We start from the raw sequence: 18143 nt of genomic DNA, 5'->3' as shown, positions 1-18143 counted from the left end.
CATGACTTTATGCTTATTATTTTAGTGTTTCAAACAGCTGTTGTATTGGGTTGTGTATCTAATATAGTGGCTGTCTTGTTAGCACTTCAGCAGCAAACGTCGATATATCTCCATCTCTCTGTTTCTTCAGACCGTGTCAGTGACAGAGTCCAAAGAGAGTATCCTCGGTGGGGTGCTGAAAGTGTTGCTTCACAGTATGGCGTGTAATCAAAGCGCCCTCTACCTGCAGCACTGCTTTGCGACGCAGAGAGCGCTCGTGTCAAAGGTGGACTATCCTTAATTCACAGTTACATCATTTGGTTCTGATCAAGTTTGCCTTGCGTTTTGGCAATGTTGTTATTTGTCCGCCTTTTTTAGTTTCCTGAGCTGCTGTTTGAAGAGGAGACGGAGCAGTGTGCTGACCTGTGCTTGCGACTTCTAAGGAGCTGCAGTAGCAGTATAAGCACCATCAGGGCCCACGCCAGCGCCTCCCTCTACCTCCTCATGAGACAGAATTTTGAGATTGGCAATGTGAGTACATTATTTTCGGGGTGCTTGATGGATAAAGATATTTTAGGATGAGTTGATTTATTGATAGTCCTTTCTCAGCTGTATTGTTTAACAATGTTTGTTCTGTCTGCGAGCTATTAAGCTGCTCAGTGTCTGACATCAGACAGTTAGTCGTCTTGATAAAACATTCTTTTACCTGTCTTCCTCTTGTTTTGTTTTTTTTTTCCAGAATTTTGCCAGGGTGAAGATGCAGGTGACGATGTCTCTTTCATCGTTGGTGGGAACATCTCAGAATTTTAACGAGGAGTTCCTGCGTCGCTCTCTGAAGACCATCCTTACTTATGCAGAGGAGGACCTCGAGCTTCGGGAAACGACTTTTCCAGACCAGGTACTGAATATATTGTCAAAACCTAAATGTCATTCATTCCAGTTTAAGAAGACAAATTATATTATGTAGTTCATTATTTGTGCTTTGATAACTTATGCACAGGTTTGAATGTCGTTCTTTTTTTTTTTTTCTAGGTGCAAGACCTTGTTTTTAACTTGCACATGATCCTCTCTGACACGGTCAAGATGAAGGAACACCAAGAAGACCCTGAGATGCTCATTGATCTCATGTACAGGTACTGTATAGAGCTGCTAAATGTCTTTTTTGTTACCATGTATCGCTTTTGAGTATTTTAATGACTCAGGATCCATATCCATCGGCAGGATTGCAAAGGGTTACCAGACGTCACCAGACTTGCGGCTAACTTGGCTCCAGAATATGGCGGGAAAACATTCGGAGAGGAACAATCATGCCGAAGCTGCTCAGTGTTTAGTGCACAGTGCTGCCTTGGTAGCGGAATATCTGAGCATGTTAGAGGATCGCAAGTATCTGCCTGTGGGATGTGTGACCTTCCAGGTTAGCAAGATTTTTCCATGCTAAAAGTGTGTCTTCCACACATGTATATGTATTCTTTCTACATTTATTTGTGTTTTTGCTTGTAGAACATTTCATCCAACGTGTTGGAGGAATCTGCTGTGTCCGATGATGTCGTGTCACCAGATGAAGAAGGCATCTGTTCGGGAAAATACTTTACTGAGCTGGGGCTTGTGGGACTCTTGGAGCAAGCTGCCTCATCATTTTCTATGGTGTGAAAGCTTCGAATCTGTTAACATACAAGTGGTCGTGTTCTGCATCGCATCAATGTCTTCCCCCCCCTAAATCCTGATTGAACATTCATTGTCTCTTTCTGTTTTTTTTCTATTAGGCTGGAATGTATGAGGCCGTGAATGAAGTGTACAAGGTGCTGATCCCAGTCCATGAAGCCAACAGAGATGCAAAGAAGTTAGCCACCATTCATGGTAAACTACAGGAAGCATTTGGCAAAATTGTCCATCAGGTGAATATGCATTCCATACCCAAATATCTGACGGTATAAAGATTTCATATGCGACTGTGCTTTGTTTAATGCGGACATGTTTTCCAGAATGACGTTCTGAGTTTATTTAAATTGACAAGTTATAAATTGCACAGATTTTATCCCGGCAGAATTCATTGCATTTAAAAAAAAAAATCAGTAAATGGGGTTCAATACTTCAAAATTACAATTGTGTTGCACGTTTCTGCTCCCCATACCTCTTTTTTCTCCATTTTCTCCACACTGTCATATTCAGAGGTACTGTTGGATAAAGTGAATTCAGAACACAACAAGCTTAGGGTTGTAATTTCCTCTAGCAGCAGTCATTGATGTGGCAACAGTTCACTGTAATGTATGGCGTTACGCAGAAAGATGTTGTTGTTACTTTCCTCTCGGTGTGTGTGAAAACCTGTCCCAGATTGACAGTTTCAAGTACATGACATAATTATGCACATTATGGGACTTTTATTGCACGGATAATTTATTACGCTGCACCAGTTTTCAAGCGTCACTTTTGCAAATCCCTCGCATGAATTATTCCGTCTGTGTTGGGAGACAAAGTTTGCATGATATGTTTTAAGGGATCTGCCATGTGCCCTTTTGTTGCTGTAACGTCACTGAATAAGTGAGTGTTACTGTGCATCGGGGTTGTGAGTGTGATGTGGTTCACATGTCCTGTGTTCTCTTTTACACACAGAGTACTGGCTGGGAGGTAGGTGGTTAAATGGTTCCTGCTTGGCCCTGCTCGTCTTTTGTTTATTATTTTTATTTATATTCACACTCATTTCATTTGCTAGCCACAGGCTTTCTGTTTCTCGCTTTGCTTTTCACATACAGTACGTCTCGTCCATTAACATCTGCGGACAACAATGACTGTTTGCTACCATCAGGGACACTTGCTGCACCGGCAGCAAAACCCGTGTTTTCCTCTCACCCCTCCCTTCTTGTTGTGCGAGGGTGGGGGGAGGGGCTTTCTTTTTTTCAACGTGACACCGTTAACCGGCTGTGTGCATGGGAGCCACAGTGTTTGACACTAAAAGTCTGTGAATGCATCACATGTGCACTCTCCTCGTCTTCATCCTCTGTCCATCTGAGGTGTTGTCCAGAGCACACTCATTGGCTGACAACTCCCACAGTCGTAGCAACCTCTTGTCTTTACACCCAGGACTCGTTTTCAGTGTCTTTATGTCGCCCTCTCTGGTTTAACCACCGTGCGTTTCACTCATAATTGACTAAGACTTTTCATGATGCAAATCGGGATCGGGTTGAAGTTTGAGACAACTTGAAATTGTTTGTCTAAAACGCTCGCTAATCCCTTGTAAATTTTTATTTGTTACCCTTACCGCCCTTTTCATTAATTTCAACTAAATCAACCCCTTATTTATTCAGATTTAGTTTGATCTGATTTTTTCTTGTCTTTTCTTTTTTTTTTTAAACCATTCATTACTTTTTTTCCTGGTTTGTTGCATGGACAAAGCACTCGTTCCTTCAGGAACTGCATTGACAGTGCATGTGAGTTTTAAAGATTGTGGAGATTTATTTTCTTAATTTTTTGGGTACTTTATTCTTTGTTTCAGTCTAACTTTGCATGGTTTATTTAGTTCCTCCACAATCTGTTTGTGTTCTTAAGAAAAAATGTTGTTGGTGCTAATGCCAACGCAGTGTTAGTTTGTGTTGTTTTGAAAACATTTTGTCGGAAGTTAATTCTGATTTGTTCTGTTTTCTCCTTTTTGATTTTCCTGGTTCCCGACCCCTCCTTCCCACTTTACTTAATTGTTTCTTGTGGTAAGTTTCTTTGTTTTCGGGGCATATGACATTTCATTTACTGATCAACAGCAAATTTTAATCAGAGATGTTTTTGTGTGCCAATATTTATTTTTGAAGCTTTCCTTTTTTTCATAGCACTTTGGGTTGTGGAGATTTTCATTTTTTGTTTGTAAGTTTGACCTATAATAGTTATTTGTAGCTATGCGGTTTCAGGGAAAAAAATCTGCCTGTTGAAGATAATATTACTAAATATATTTCTATATTACATATTATTATTATTGTATAATATTATGAGGGAAACCTAATGCGCTGAAGTAAAAAACTAGGCAATATTCAAAAGTTGACTTACATCTCTGATTAAAAAAAAAAAAAAAGTGATAAAAATGTGTTGAGCAGTGATTAGCAGATGACATGGCACTCCTAAATGGATTACAGTTGTTTATGATTTATTATTATTTATTTACAGCCTATCTGCTTCCTATGATGTACAACTGAACATAACTATCAGTGGCCTATGTTTCAAATTAAATGGTTTCTGCGTGGTTATGGGCGCTTTTGTCATATATCTGCACTTAGGCCATGCTTGAGCAAGAACTCGTCTTGGTTGACGTTGACTTCAATAAATGAAACGCAAAGTATATTTCCTCAATTTTTTGATATACATCTGCGTGGTTCTCGGCTTTTCTTGCATCAATGTGAGAAAATGCTCAAAATGTGGGGTTCCCTTTTTGCCTCAGGAAACCAGGATTCACAATTTTTCTTTTAGTTTTAGAAACGCCAATCCAAGAATAGATGGATGGAATTAATGTCACAAATTAAAAACTCTGACTCAACGTTATTTGTTTGTTCTGTAGTTTCCCGTATGAACCAACATTGTGTTTAATTATTTATTTTTTATTTCTAATGGGATCCATAGAATCACAGTTGACTCCTTGGAGTACTTTTTCTGATCGTTGGGAATCAACAGCAACGCGTTGTGATGTAGGTTTCATTCTTGTTTTCATATAGCACTTATACATCTTCTCTCTTGTTGACAGGATGGGAAGAGGATGTTTGGAACATACTTTAGAGTTGGATTTTATGGTTCCAAATTTGGCGACTTGGATGAGCAGGAGTATGTGTACAAAGAGCCAGCCATCACCAAGCTGGCGGAAATATCTCACAGGCTGGAGGTGAGGTTAAGACACAGATGGCATCATGACACGGCAATGTTTATGGTCAAAATGGTCACAGAGCGTGTGATGGAACATTTCACAGCCCCATGGTGGGAACACAGAATAAGTAGTTATGTACATGTGAATTCTTATTTATTTGGGGTGTTGTATGCAGAATTTTGAGGGTGGGGGGGAATTCCTTTTTGGAATTAGGCTGTAATATAGAGTGGAAAAAATGGAGCGCTTTGAATACTTCCTGGGTGCACTGTTGATAAATACAATCTAAAAAGACCTTAATAATTAGGCAGGTGTGCCACTGAGTGTTGAATGCAGTTGTACAGTATTTATTATTATTTTTTAAGTCTATAGGCCACTTAGTGATTGTGATTGATAATGTTCAAAGAGGTGAAGGAGGCTCAGTACTTCCATCCAAAGGGGTTTAAAACTGATCTTTTATTATTTTGTTTTGTTTTTAGGGTTTTTACGGAGAGCAGTTTGGAGAAGATCAAGTAGAAGTCATTAAGGACTCCAACCCGGTCGACAAATGCAAGCTTGACCCAAACAAGGTAGGCGTTAAATGCGCACTTAATTCTTCAATGTAGAAAAAACTGGACTATCTCATCCACTTTTCTTCAGGCCTTCATCCAGATCACGTACGTGGAGCCCTACTTCGACACGTACGAGATGAAGGACCGAATCACCTACTTTGACAAGAACTACAACTTGCGTCGTTTCGTCTACTGCACCCCCTTTACGCTGGACGGACGGGCCCACGGGGATCTGCATGAGCAGTTCAAACGCAAGACCATCCTGACCACCTCCCACGCCTTCCCTTACATCAAGACACGCATCAACATTGTCCACAAAGAGGAGGTAAATCAGACAAGACCAAGCTGTTTAACCCAATTTCACTCTTGTGTCCAGTGTTATGAACAACCTCGTCTCTTAATGGCCCCTTTTTCCAGATTATTTCCACTCCCATTGAAGTGGCCATTGAGGACATGCAGAAGAAGACGCAAGAACTTGCCTTTGCTACCCACCAGGATCCTTCCGATGCCAAGATGTTGCAGATGGTCTTGCAGGGGTCAGTGGGCACCACTGTCAACCAGGTGAACTTTTAACGTTTTTAAAAATACATTTAATCAAATGGATGTATTAAAAAAAAAGGGCAATGGCTTCTTAAACATTTGAAATAAGCGTCATACATGTGCATCGTTCAGGGTCCTTTGGAGGTGGCACAGGTGTTCCTGTCGGAAATCCCCAGTGACCCAAAACTGTACAGGCACCACAATAAGCTACGTCTCTGCTTCAAGGACTTCACAAAGAGGTAGGTATTTGTCGCAGTTGTCATTTAAAAACGTGCACACTAAGTTGAGTAACGTTGACTGGATTTACTTTGCGGGTCCAAAGTGCTCAATCAAAATTTTAACACACACACACAAACTGTGACGAAAAACACAACAACCGCCAACTCATATTTGCCATTGGCAGTCAGGACTCTTAAATACAGTATATAGATACCGTATGCTCGAAGTATAATGTTATTGACAGAGATGCATACAGTATTATTAGGAACACTCTTGTCATTTTTGCTAGTCTCTTTTTGTGCAAAAAAAAGTAGCTAGAGGGGTCAGAAAAGTTTGTAAATTTAATAAAAATATTGCTAAATTGGCAACACTTCAGACACAAGTCGTAGTTCTTGTTCGCTACCTTGTTTGTAACACCGTCCAAATGGAATGCATATAAAAAGCACAACTTTCATATTAAAAGTACAGCATATTTTACATTTAACTTTGACTTCATGGTCACAGTGAGGGCTGATCATCGAGTGTGAACGTGCCGGATTTAGCCCCCGGGCCATACTTTGGTCTACAGTGTCTCCCAAGCTATTTGACAAAACCAGTGATAATCTACTACACTGAAAAGAAAGAACACTCCAAGAATAACATCAGAATATAAAAATATTTAAAAAAAACATAAATGTCATAGTGACACTACATCAATTCTAATAACAGAAAATAAGATAAGCCTTCAGTGATCCCCACAGCGAGTAAATTTAACGGTTACAATAGCACACAGCTAGGCAGCAATAAAGAGTCCTAAAAAAATGCAGACAATTAATATATGGACGAAAGAACAGTTGTATGCATAAGCATTGTAACAATGCAAAGTGTGTGCGTGTGTTTTTTGCGCGTAAAAATGAAATTGGAACAGCAATCAGTTTTGATAACAGAAATTAACAGCTGAACAAAGGGAAGTCACTGATGGTTTAGTGCTTCCTTTTCTTGATTTCAGGGCAGCCTGTGTGAGTTCAGTTCCCACTCAGTGATGGTGTGAGTGTGAGAAGTTGTTTGTCTGGCTGCAGTCCAGAGTGCTGTCAGGCCCATGTCATCCCGCACAGGATAATTTACATAGATAGATGATCAACAAAATCAACACATAGCCTCTGTTCTCTGTGGTTTAACAACACACGCTTACGGCAGTTAACGGAGCATTTGAACTAACCTTCCTCCAGGTGTGAAGATGCCCTGCGTAAGAACAAGAGTTTGATCGGTCCTGATCAAAAGGAGTATCAGAGGGAGCTTGAGAGGAACTATCACCGCCTAAAGGAGGCGCTGCAGCCGCTCATCAACAGAAAGATTCCTCAGCTTTACAAACCTGTGCTTCAGGTCAACTCACACAGGTACAGTTGTTCTTCTCTGGCTCAGAGTGACAATATACACAACTTGTATAAAGAAAAGATGGCTACAGCGGAAGGGATGTTGGGGCTGAGAAGTAGACAAACGGCCACCTTTTCCCTGCTACAAGAGCGAAGTGCACAAGGCAGGCGAAAGGTCTCGGCTGCGGTTTAGCGGTTAGCACTGGGCCAGTTTAAAGCCAGGCTGTTTCAGTGTAGAAACTCTACAATGGAAAAGGAGCAAAAGAGTGGTGGGGATTGTGCTTAAGTCTTGGAGTGAATCTATGTTTAATTATCTAATAATTATCAAATAAAAGGGTGCGTGAACACCATGGACAGAGAACGGGGTCAATGCGGTGGCGGCCCCGGGCATCCACGTGGGATGGGGCATCCACAGCACCCCCCGTTTTTGACACAACTCACATTTGCCATTAAAAAGAAAAGAAAACAAAAAATTGCCCAGGAAACAGCTAATAACAAGAAAAAAGTTGGGATACTCGTACCACTGTAAAATGAGTCTTTGATTTAGCTCTATAAGAATCATGCAGCAAACGGACAGCTTGAGAAGGTAGTTTGATTCTTTTGTCCCACGTGCTGTTGAGTTCTATGTTGACACCATTTGCAAACAAATGGGTATTTGCATAAAAGGTGCAGATAATCAGATCAGATGCTTGCACTGTACTTTGGACAAGGTTTGATTAGCTTGGGTGCTGTGGCGTTCTCCCACAGTCCCAAAACATGTTAAGTTCATAATCAAAGCTCCGTTGAAGAAAGTCTGAGTAAATCGATATGGCATCAGCCTTCTTAGTATTTGTCTCACATATGCCGATAGAAATAATCACAGTGTGAAGAAAAGTTGCATGTGACAAAAGAAAGTTTCTCTTCACTCAGTCTGTCTCATTCCACTTCACCAAAGCACCACACCAATGTAATAATAACCTTATGATGTTTTAAAAAATCTGAACTTGGCCTCCCTCTCCTTTCCAGAGATTCTTACAGCAGATTGAGTCTTCGCAAAATTGACATTTGAAGATGAAGAAAGTATGTGCACACAAAGCGACACCAGAAGATGCAATATTAATTTATTCTTGAGTGTAAATAGCAGCGTGTTCCGAATGGGTCAAAGTGTTTGTTACTGAAAAAGGCTTCAAGTGTTCCAACTTGGTACGTCATTCCAGTGTCTTAACTTGTTTACACAACTCAATCAGCAGGACGAACAAGTGGATCCGATTTTAAAGAGACACCTTGACCTTTTAGTTTTGGGGAAATTTTTTCCTAGAGGCTGCGTTGGTATAATGTAAGCCTTTTCTCGAGAGGTACGAGACTCCGCTAGCTGTGAGCTCCCGAGCAACTGGTACCAGGAATGTTCACATCCCGTTTATTGGTCCCAAAAAGTGCCAAAAAAGTTTTTACGCCAAATTATTCAACAAAAACATTTCAAATGTCAAGGTGTCTTTTTAATAATGTATGTGTCTAAAAAAAAATCTGTATTTAATGTGTGCACTTTTTGTTATTTTTGGTGTAGCAATGCATTTCACAACTTGAAAGCTAAGGTTATATGGGAGAGGGTTGATGAAATTAAAATTATTATTTATCATATTGCTTTATCACATTTTTGTTAAAACAACAATGTTTTAAAGTTAGGTACGGAAAATGTATAATTTTATGTAGTTCTGTTTTGTTAATTTTAAATATTTTACTAAATAAATATTTTAATGTTCAGGCCGGTGCTGGTGGTCAATTTGTGCCCCGTGCAAATGGTTAAGAGCACAGGTGTCTGACTCGGCTCCTCAAGAGATGCTATTCTGCTTGTTTTAGATGTTTCCCTCCTCCGACACTCCCTCTCTTTCTCTGTCTCCGTCTACAAAAATAGAGCCCCGAAAGCTTATTAGATTAAACATATGGGGCGGTTATAGTAGCAAAACTATTTACAAATACCTATTTCAATCCACAAATGTGTAAAAAAAAAAAAAAAAAAAAATCTGTATCGATAACCACAGTCACAAATGTGTGACGAGAATCTACAATTGCGTACATCGATTTGCATGCGCGAACATGTCGTCAAATGCGTACAGAAATACGTAAACGCGTATTCTGTAAATACTGGGCCTCTGGATTGGCTGCGTTCTTACATGTGACATTTGCTACAGTCCTGCAGTGGACGAGTCACAAATGCGGAGAAGGGTCCGGCACAAAAACGCCCACTGGGCGTTCCTGTTCCTTAGTCGACCACTGAGAAGGATCCAGTTAGAGTTAGTGTTCCCAACCCGACACAGTGTCCCGCAGTGGGCCTTGGTGATATCTACTTATATATTATAGCGTTAGATTCATGCACACAATTACATAATGGTAATGTAATACCGTGTACAAAAACATCTTTTGTGCGTACAAAAATGTGTTTCGCGTGTGAAAGACCTTCCGAGTGAAGAATAACATGGATGGTGTCGACCCACGGTCAAGTACCATTTATTTAAGATTCTTTAAATTGGAATAAATACAAGAATAAAGTGGAACTAACTGCATTGGTTGTACATTACACATCGAACTCACTTTATCGCGTCTGTATTTCCTCATTCCTCCACATTAACATCCGGTCATATAACTAAATACACTGGGCACTACTGCCCTCTAGGGTTAGTAACAAGAACATTACATATCAATACGCTAACACAACATAAATATAATCACTGAAACAAAAGAAAAAACGGATGAAACGTCCCTACACCTGCCAATTAACACATTAACAATGCTTCCTTTTATTGTATTCAGTAAACACTTCTTTTTTTAACTACTTGTTTTTTTTTGTTTATTTAGTAAACTTTATTTGTAAACTTTAACAATTGCACATTGTACAAAGAATCTTAAATCAACCATAGCTGTGCAATGAATACAAAAAATACAATATTCTTGAATTGAGTAAACACTGCACGCCATATAAACTCTAACGAGTCATCTTCCTACTGCAGCTGTAGAGTACTAGCGTCCCCTTGTGCTCTTACTGTGTAGCTACGGAGCCACACACACAGGTCTCCAGACACGCATTTCCAAATCGCAATACGCTTCTGTGACTCGTCCACCGCAGGACTGTACCAAAAGTCACATGTAAGAACGCAGCCAATCAAGAGGCCCAGTATTTACAGCTCGCGCACTTATGTATTTCTGTACGTATTTAACGAAGTGTTTGCGCATGCAAATCATTGTACACATTTGTAGATTCTCGTTACACATTTGTGACTTCAATCGTGCATTTGTAGATTCGCGTTACACTTTTGTGACTTCAATTACGCATTTGTAGATTCTCGGTACACGTTTGTGACTGTGGTTATAGATACGGATCCTTTGTACATATTTGTGGATTAAAATAGGCATTTATAAATAGTTTTGCTACAATAATTGCCCCATAGAACCAGTTATTCTACTCCTCTTCAGATATGTACTGATAAAGTACTACCACATCCATTTGAGATCATGGTTAAGTTTTATTTTCGAGGGGGTTCACATTTGTGCAAAAACATGTTAATTCACCACTTGGTTCTCTCTGACTCTTGAAACAGAATGCATAAAAAAGTCAAATATATTCTCTGTAATTACATGGTGATTGGTATTGCTTTATGAATGGGAATGTGCTTGAAGGCTGAATAGAAAACAAGTAAAAAAAAAAAAAAAACACCTTAGACCCACAGGAAATGCCCAAAGTCCAGGACAATTTGAGAAAAGAATGAAACCAAAAAAAATAAAGGTTCAATTTAGGCACAAATCAATTGTATCCCGAACAAATCTGAGGGAATTTTGCTGTAGAAATTTGAAGATGAAGATGAATAGATAGATGGTCTATTAATCAGGTGCTATTAAATAAGACACCTGCAATGTGGGTGTCTGTGTTCCATCTAGTATTTGAGAGATTATAGAGTACATCTTGGGGTGGAAGGCAGTGCTGCCATCAGAGTTCCGACTTGGGTATTCGTTTGTAAAAGAGCAAGTAGGGTGTTGAAGACGAGCAGGTCTGAGGGGAGCAGGCTCGGATTAAATCTTCCTCCTCTAACAAACGTACTTCCGAGTCATCGAACAACAGCCATTTGCCTTCATACTCGAGAAGATTGTTTAACGCCTGCTGTTCCGAGGCCTCCTCTTCCTCACGGGAAGTTATCCCGCTTTCCTCTCCAGCCTCAGCCTCTTTATTATGATCAATCTCTGAATTTCGTTTTAGAGTTTTTCTCTGTTCTGATTCGTCCTTCACCGCACCACCGACCGCTCTCTCTTTGTGCTTGACGTCGGTCCGACTGCGCTGGCCTCCCAAGAGTCCGACCCCGCCCTCTGGAGGCTTCTTACTTCTTGGTACGTCGCAAGCAGAACTCGAGGTAGGCCGCTGGCTCGCCTGTTGCCTGACGGAGACCTCGCCGTCATCATAGTCCCGCGCTGCTTCATTGGACTCCTGTAGTTGCTCCCTTTCGCACAGCCACAATTTGGCATCTTTCAGGCCACTCATGCGGACGTAGGCGGTGTAGTGGCCGCAGCCGATGGACACGCCACTGTGCATGACCACGGCAAAGAGCTCGTAGTTGTGGCCTTTGCTGCACGAGCGTGGCGTGCACCACTCCTCCAGAGACAAAGTCAAGGGCGTCTGCAAGGGTGTGTTCACCTTGGACAGACCGGCGTACGGGTCCATTCTAGACGGAGGGAACAAACAGTCGTGAGAAATGATGCTCAAAGTGAAGAAATTATTGACTGGTGAAGTGACTCACTCCGAACTGCAAGCGGAGAAGCGCTTCAAGTGAATGGTGACGACTTCGGGAGTTTCGTCAAACAGAAGACTCCTCTCGGCCTCCGCGTAATGACAACACGTGTCGCAGAAGTACTTGTCCTCTCCGGCGATGCGCTCCACCGACGCAAACTGCCCAATGGCCCATTTCAGGGTTTTCTCCTCTGGTTTTGGGTAAGGAGAAACTGGAGACAGAACATTTTGGTGTGATGTTTTCATTTATCAGGTGATCATTTCTTGATTCAATAAAAACTAAAACCTAAAAACAAAACAGGTCAACCTTCTGACCAGTGGAGATGTCGTTATAGTGTCGTGTGAAGTGCTGTGTTTGCTTGGCTTGAGTAAACCACTTTGAAAGAAGTAAACGCAGTCTGTGATATTTTTCTTTCCCCTTGGTCGTGTGGGGTCTTTTCAAACAAAATCGGTTAAGCACGACATCTCAACGCCACTTTCCAACAAGCAGTCAAGATTGGATCAGGTCACTATCGTGATCACAACTGATTGTCAACAGTTGCATACAAGTTCAAGTCATGTTGCTGCTGGAGCGCCGTTATTGCTCAGTGGAAACGTGGTTCTTCTAACCTGAAGAGAGATCGTCCGAGCTGCAACGTTGCTCTTCTAGAACGGGGACACTGATATCCTGGAAGTGCTCTCGCCTTTCTGTGAAACTTTCACACTCCAGACAACGGGTCCGCAGAACCAGCTGGCCATGGAACAAGTGCTCCATCAGGTTGAGACCATCTGCAAAGTCAGAAAGACAAAAAATATTATTATACATTCAAGTGTACGCATCTCAGTCGTGGAATCTTTATTTCAGTTCAGCAAACCGTGCTATTTGGTGGATTATGGACTTAGTCATGTTAGTAACTGACAACACCACACTCAAAAAAAGGGTTAGATATATGTATGTAAAAGTGTTAACTGTAAATAAATACACCACATCATTTCTAACTTGACTAACCTTTCATAAAACATCTTTTAGAAGATTTGATTTTGAAGAGTAACGTCTTCTAACAACCAAGGTTTAACATGGCTATTACTACTTTCTTATTAGCCTGAATTTCAGCATCTTGTAGCAATGTACGTCGCGCATAAAAAGGTGAGATTTTCAGACATACGTTGCACAGAGGATGAGCAAATAAGTGAATTTATAAGAAGTGAAACGTGAATAGACAAGACTGTGTTGACTTCAATTCAAAAAGTGAAACGATTTCATTCAACAGCAGGAAAATACTTGTCAGTCAGTGTATTAAAACACTTTGATGTTAATATTTCTTGAAAGAGACTTGCGCGCTTTTATCTATCAGCTATAATCATCAAAATTATATTTGAATTATTTCACTCTATGTGTCGTCAAACTGTAACACCTGGGTGTCACTAAGAATTGAACAACTGAAATAAATGAAGAATTTATATAGTGAAAAGTAGAATCATATAATGTGTAATTTAGGACTTCCTCTAATGTGTAGTTGGCAATCATTCATGTCATACCCTTTTGGACCGGGTTCCCATTTGGAATGATGACCCCCTCACATTTCTTGTCATCCGAAGTTTGTCCTTCATCAGCTCCTTCATTCTCTTGCTCCGTTGTCGTTGAGATTTTGGCAAATGTAGATGTGAGCTTCCCGACGGTGCGAAACATGGACATGATGCTCGGCTGTTTCCCAGCGGGCCTCAGCCAGCCCAGTTTACTGCGTTTCTTCTTTCTCCCATCAGCCTCTTTGAATGTTTTCTCATCACCGTTGCTCCCTTCTTCCTCCTCGTCCTCCTTTTTCTCTTCCACTTCCTTGGTCTCATTTTTGTCTCCAGCTTTGTCCTTGGTGTTATCCACATTACTGTCAAGTGATGACTTACTTTTGGAGCGGGTGACAGGTGCGCGCAACAGCTGCTCCTCCCCTACTTCACATTTTCCAGACTTGGGCTTCTTTTTGGCATTTCCCATTTCAGTATCGCTTTTCCTTTTTCCAGCAACCTGACCATCCTCGTCTGCACCTCTTTGAGATTCTGACACTGAACTGCTACCATGCTCCACTTGTAACTCAGTCACGTTAGCCTCCTGCTTTTTCTCCTTCCGAATGGTGTTGCAGGCCTCCTGGATGTATCCCAGGATGCACTGCAGAACTTCTTGGGCATCATGCTGAAGATAGCCTTCATACATGGGGTTCAGTTGCCTGCATCACATCGATAACATACAAATCCTTCATGAGTAAAGCTTACTTTTAGATGTGACAATGAATCTCAAATATTCGAGCTTCTTCTATGCAGCCATTTTCTATTGCTTCCTTATTTGGCCAGCATTTGTGATGGAGCCTATCCTAGCTGACTGTAGGCAAGAGGAGAAGTACACACGGGATTGCTTTCTAGCCAATTGCAGGCTTTTTCTTTCTATAATGAAATTTAATGCCACGTTAAAGAAGAAAAAACAGCTTCTTCAAATATAAATTCATCTAAAGCTTTTTTGAAAGCAAAGTGTCTTCTACATTGTAATAGTTTCAACAAAGGTACCTGAGTGTGTTGAGAACTTTACAAGGCGACGTGTCGAGCTCTCGCTCACTCAAGCTGTCCGTGTTGAACAGAAAGTTGGCCTGCAGCTGCTCCACGGATCTGATCAGACTGTGAAAGCTCTCGAGGAGCTCAATGTGTGCCGGTATGGACTCAGTAGCATCCCCTGCTGGCTATAAACAAAATTGAAGGATAGAATTATGCTTCAAAATAATATTCTCTGTGGCTCTGAGACAAGAGTGTCTTACGGGGGAAAATGTGCTCACCACGTCACATTGTTTCATTTCCTCATTGGGTTGAGCGTTGCTTTTTGACAACTTGTATATGGACTTGATACCTTCTTTTAAGCCTGGACAGTGATAGAGCACCTGCAGGAACAAACATGTATTTACATGACATCTTATGCTCGGACTTTAAAAATGTATTTTCAGAGCAGTCAAAATGAAAAATGCCTTAAGTCTGGGAGCCCCTGTGGTATCATTCATAAATGAAAGATGAAAATGAAGAAAGTCTTAAAAAAAAGTGCGATTGTGTGTAAGCATTGTGCTACACATATTTTATATGCCAGAAGCAACACAAGCAAGACGTCAACTCATGAGAGAGAGAGAGAGAGAGAGAGAGGTCAACTTGCTCTTCCTGCAGCTTTCAAACAGTCTTACAATGACGAGCGTGACTGAACAAAATGCACAACGAAAGCATTGAGTCATTTCATAGCAAAAGCTTTGCAGTCTTATGGGATTTTGTTCAATGATTCAAGCAATCAGCCTCAATATAAAATCCCGTCTCGCAAACACTTCAGCAACACGGTAATTACAGCACTTTATGAAGGGAGCAGGCAAGGACTTGTTAGCAAGATGTTTGACACAGCCCATGTTTTTCTCCCAAGTGATGGCTGGACTTCCAGGGCTCCTCAAAGTAGTAACTTTCATTTCAAGTTGGAAAAAAAACTGCTTTGCAACTGGTAAACAGGTAAGTCAGACATGTCAACATTTTTTTTAAAGCAAGGGACCCATGTTTGGTTTGATGCAGCCTATTTGCTTCACTTTGTTTATAATGTGATTGTAAAATAAATTATTTTGGATTAATTTATTCAGGGGTCATTGTTTTATTTTAAAAGGTTGCAGTTTTTTACCAAGTATGCACAAAAACTTCCACTGCATTTTAGTGTCAGTCAATAACAGTTTCTAGAATTTGTTTTAGATAACTGTCAAATAAATGAAAACCACGTTGGAATTATCATCTGCTTTACATTCAGACAGTTACAATAATGTATCAAATGTAATACGGTCTAATTCTTCTAGTTTTAACCTGACTATACCAGACAATTATTTTTCTGACAGTAGATGCATACCAAACCAAACCAAAAACTGTGACCACAAAACCGAGAATTTGTTGTTTATTAATTGAGCCTTCAGGCAGTATCAACTCTAAATAAATTGTAACATTTGATATCCCTACCACTAATCCTTATTATTGTTATTAACTTTGTATTACTATTCTTCTGTCGGAGTTTGAAATGGCATACTGTGCAAATGGTCTTTGAATGCTCCCCGTGTCTCGCGCGGGAAAGTGAGTGATATCAATGTTTAGTTAAGAAACATGTTTTATAAATGTACCACAAATGTGGAGTATTACAAAAATGATAAGACAAATAATCAATTATTAACCATCTGCCAGTAAAATGGCACGCGTCATCCAAGAGTGATACGCTCATTTTCTTATGTTTACAAATGTGACGCTTGCGATAGCTTGATAGTACGAGAGCCAAGGAGTCATATCCACATCGTGTTTTCAACAGCAAATATATAAGGGCATCGCCTCTGTTACTAAAATGTGCCCAACAGGTAGCGTTGTGCTTCAGGGAGCTCAAGGATACCAGCTCACAGTCTTTATCCTTATTAAAAGCAAATACCGTAATAGGTGGCCGTTCAACATTATGAACACCCGTCAGACATGCATGCCTTTGGTTCCTGATTGGCCACAGCAGTCACCGATACCTATACCTTAAAATAAGGCAGGGTATCGGCCTGATACCAACACCTGACACCGGTCCACCCCTAATATGTATGGCCTGGGTGTTTTTTCTTACAAATATGACTTTACTACTGCATTAGTGTAGTTTGGTAAAAGATTACGGTATACATTGCCACTGGATGGCAACTCCGCCATGAACTAAAGCTCTTTTGTATTACGTAAAAAAAAGGCAACTCACCTGTAAGATGCTGTTCAGATAGCAGGTGTTGCCCGCGTTGCTGAGCCCCACAAATGGCAAGACGTCCTCTTTCTTCTCACATGACAGCGGGAAGTCATCAGCCAAACTCGGTTGCAGAGAAGGAGCAGGCACAACCTGATCACAGCTGCTGATAAAAACGTCATGAGATCAAGGGTGGATTATTTTCACTGATGTTTACTTTGGTTTCGCCATCAAGAGTCTCCTTATCCCTGATTTTTGGTTATACACTGTCAAAAACTAAATTACTGCAAAATAAAAAAAGTCTTAACTGCCAGCATCTGCATATTTGTCAGACAATCACGTCACACATTTGTACACTGACTTGACATCATCTGCTTGAGGTTGGGAAAAATCCAGGGCTCGTTTAGTTTCTTTCTTCTGGAAGAACTTCAGAGACAGTTTGCTCTTCTTGATGGGGCTCCCCTGCGAGGCCACAACGTGTTCGCCCTGCAGACCAGGCATCTTCACACTGCAGTCTTTCCCCTCAAAGACTTGTAACGTGCCCCTGTGTAGCAAAGGGAAGCAACACTTAGCGTGTTGTTTGAATGGGCAACTACATCAAAGTTTCAAACATAATAACATAACCATTGCTGGTTTGAACGCTTACATAATGGGAGATCACTTAATGAAATTTGCGTCGTCAATGTTTTTTGTAGGAACAACAAGCCGACAATAAGTTTCGATACGAGTAGCAAAACTGGGCCACCCAAAACAGTGTGGCACAAGAACACCCATGGAGAGAAGTTTTTCGAAGCTCCACTTTATATTATCGAACAGTACATTACTAACAAACTCACACTCGTACCTTCATAAAACGGCCCAGGCTTAATCCGAATGCATTTTATTGTAGGTTTCGATTAAAACCACAATTTAATCGACGCTGCACAGAAACTTGGCGCTTTTTCTCCACTGTACGGGCCAGTAACGGCTGCATCGCCGGTGTACTCTCGCCGCACCAATCAAACGTCAAATATTTTTCAAGATAAACCTCTCAACTATAAAAGTGCTTCTATTAAATACTATTACTGTCAATTATGAATACAAGGCATGGAAATATATAATAACGTGAACATTTTTCTACATTTAACCTGGCGTTTATATTAGACACCAATGTTCTTTTTAGGCCCACCCGAAGCCATTTTTGTAGTCCTCAATTTCT

The 18143-nt window shown here is 40.7% G+C and overlaps 2 protein-coding genes across 18 annotated transcripts in view; one reads left to right on the top strand and one right to left on the bottom strand.

Moving 5' to 3' along the window:
• dock7 (dedicator of cytokinesis 7) overlaps window positions 1-9212 on the top strand; it is a 49785-nt gene extending 40573 nt beyond the window's left edge. For 11 of the 16 annotated variants that reach the window (XM_088312500.1, XM_088312498.1, XM_088312497.1 and 8 more), the window contains 15 exons: window positions 131-265; window positions 358-510; window positions 719-877; window positions 1012-1112; window positions 1201-1393; window positions 1480-1623; window positions 1743-1874; window positions 2590-2604; window positions 4706-4831; window positions 5290-5379; window positions 5450-5686; window positions 5779-5922; window positions 6034-6140; window positions 7329-7496; window positions 8478-9212. In XM_088312500.1, coding sequence (XP_088168626.1) covers window positions 131-265; window positions 358-510; window positions 719-877; window positions 1012-1112; window positions 1201-1393; window positions 1480-1623; window positions 1743-1874; window positions 2590-2604; window positions 4706-4831; window positions 5290-5379; window positions 5450-5686; window positions 5779-5922; window positions 6034-6140; window positions 7329-7496; window positions 8478-8520 — 1947 coding nt within the window. In that variant the 3' untranslated portion in view covers window positions 8521-9212. Of the gene's footprint in view, window positions 1-130; window positions 266-357; window positions 511-718; window positions 878-1011; window positions 1113-1200; window positions 1394-1479; window positions 1624-1742; window positions 1875-2589; window positions 2605-4696; window positions 4832-5289; window positions 5380-5449; window positions 5687-5778; window positions 5923-6033; window positions 6141-7328; window positions 7497-8477 lie in introns of all 16 variants that reach the window. The other 5 variants (XM_088312499.1, XM_088312494.1, XM_088312489.1 and 2 more) reach the window with 2 other exon arrangements.
• Window positions 9213-10949: 1737 nt separating this feature from the next.
• Window positions 10950-17910, bottom strand: usp1 (ubiquitin specific peptidase 1). 2 transcript variants are annotated; one of them, XM_088312264.1, is made up of 9 exons: window positions 17790-17910; window positions 17307-17489; window positions 16964-17111; window positions 15018-15119; window positions 14755-14924; window positions 13741-14420; window positions 12832-12990; window positions 12233-12434; window positions 10950-12157 (listed from the first exon to the last, which is right to left on the bottom strand). In XM_088312264.1, the coding sequence occupies exons 2-9, from the start codon at window positions 17444-17446 to the stop codon at window positions 11431-11433; spliced, it is 2328 nt and encodes a 775-aa protein (XP_088168390.1). In that variant the 5' UTR covers window positions 17447-17489; window positions 17790-17910; the 3' UTR covers window positions 10950-11430. The 2 variants fall into 2 exon arrangements, with proteins under 2 accessions (XP_088168390.1, XP_088168391.1); XM_088312265.1 differs by having other exon boundaries at window positions 16964-17108.
• Between the last annotated feature and the right edge of the window lie 233 nt (window positions 17911-18143).

Source organism: Idiotropiscis lumnitzeri, chromosome 13 (genome assembly GCF_059441095.1).
Source record: "Idiotropiscis lumnitzeri isolate Australia: NSW breed Sydney's pygmy pipehorse chromosome 13, RoL_Ilum_1.0, whole genome shotgun sequence".
Taxonomy (NCBI): domain Eukaryota; kingdom Metazoa; phylum Chordata; class Actinopteri; order Syngnathiformes; family Syngnathidae; genus Idiotropiscis; species Idiotropiscis lumnitzeri.
Note: the sequence above shows the minus strand (reverse complement) of the source record. Positions and strands in the feature narration are given on the sequence as shown.

Bases quoted from the DNA above. Each gene is read 5' to 3' on its own strand.
- usp1 (XM_088312264.1), bottom strand. From the start codon at position 17,446: ATGCCTGGTCTGCAGGGCGAACACGTTGTGGCCTCGCAGGGGAGCCCC. The intron at 17,112-17,306 runs GTCAGTGTACAA...CGTTTTTATCAG, and splicing joins CCTCAAGCAGATGATGTCAA to CAGCTGTGATCAGGTTGTGC. The intron at 12,991-13,740 runs GTATGACATGAA...CTGACTTTGCAG, and splicing joins TGGGAACCCGGTCCAAAAGG to ATGGTCTCAACCTGATGGAG.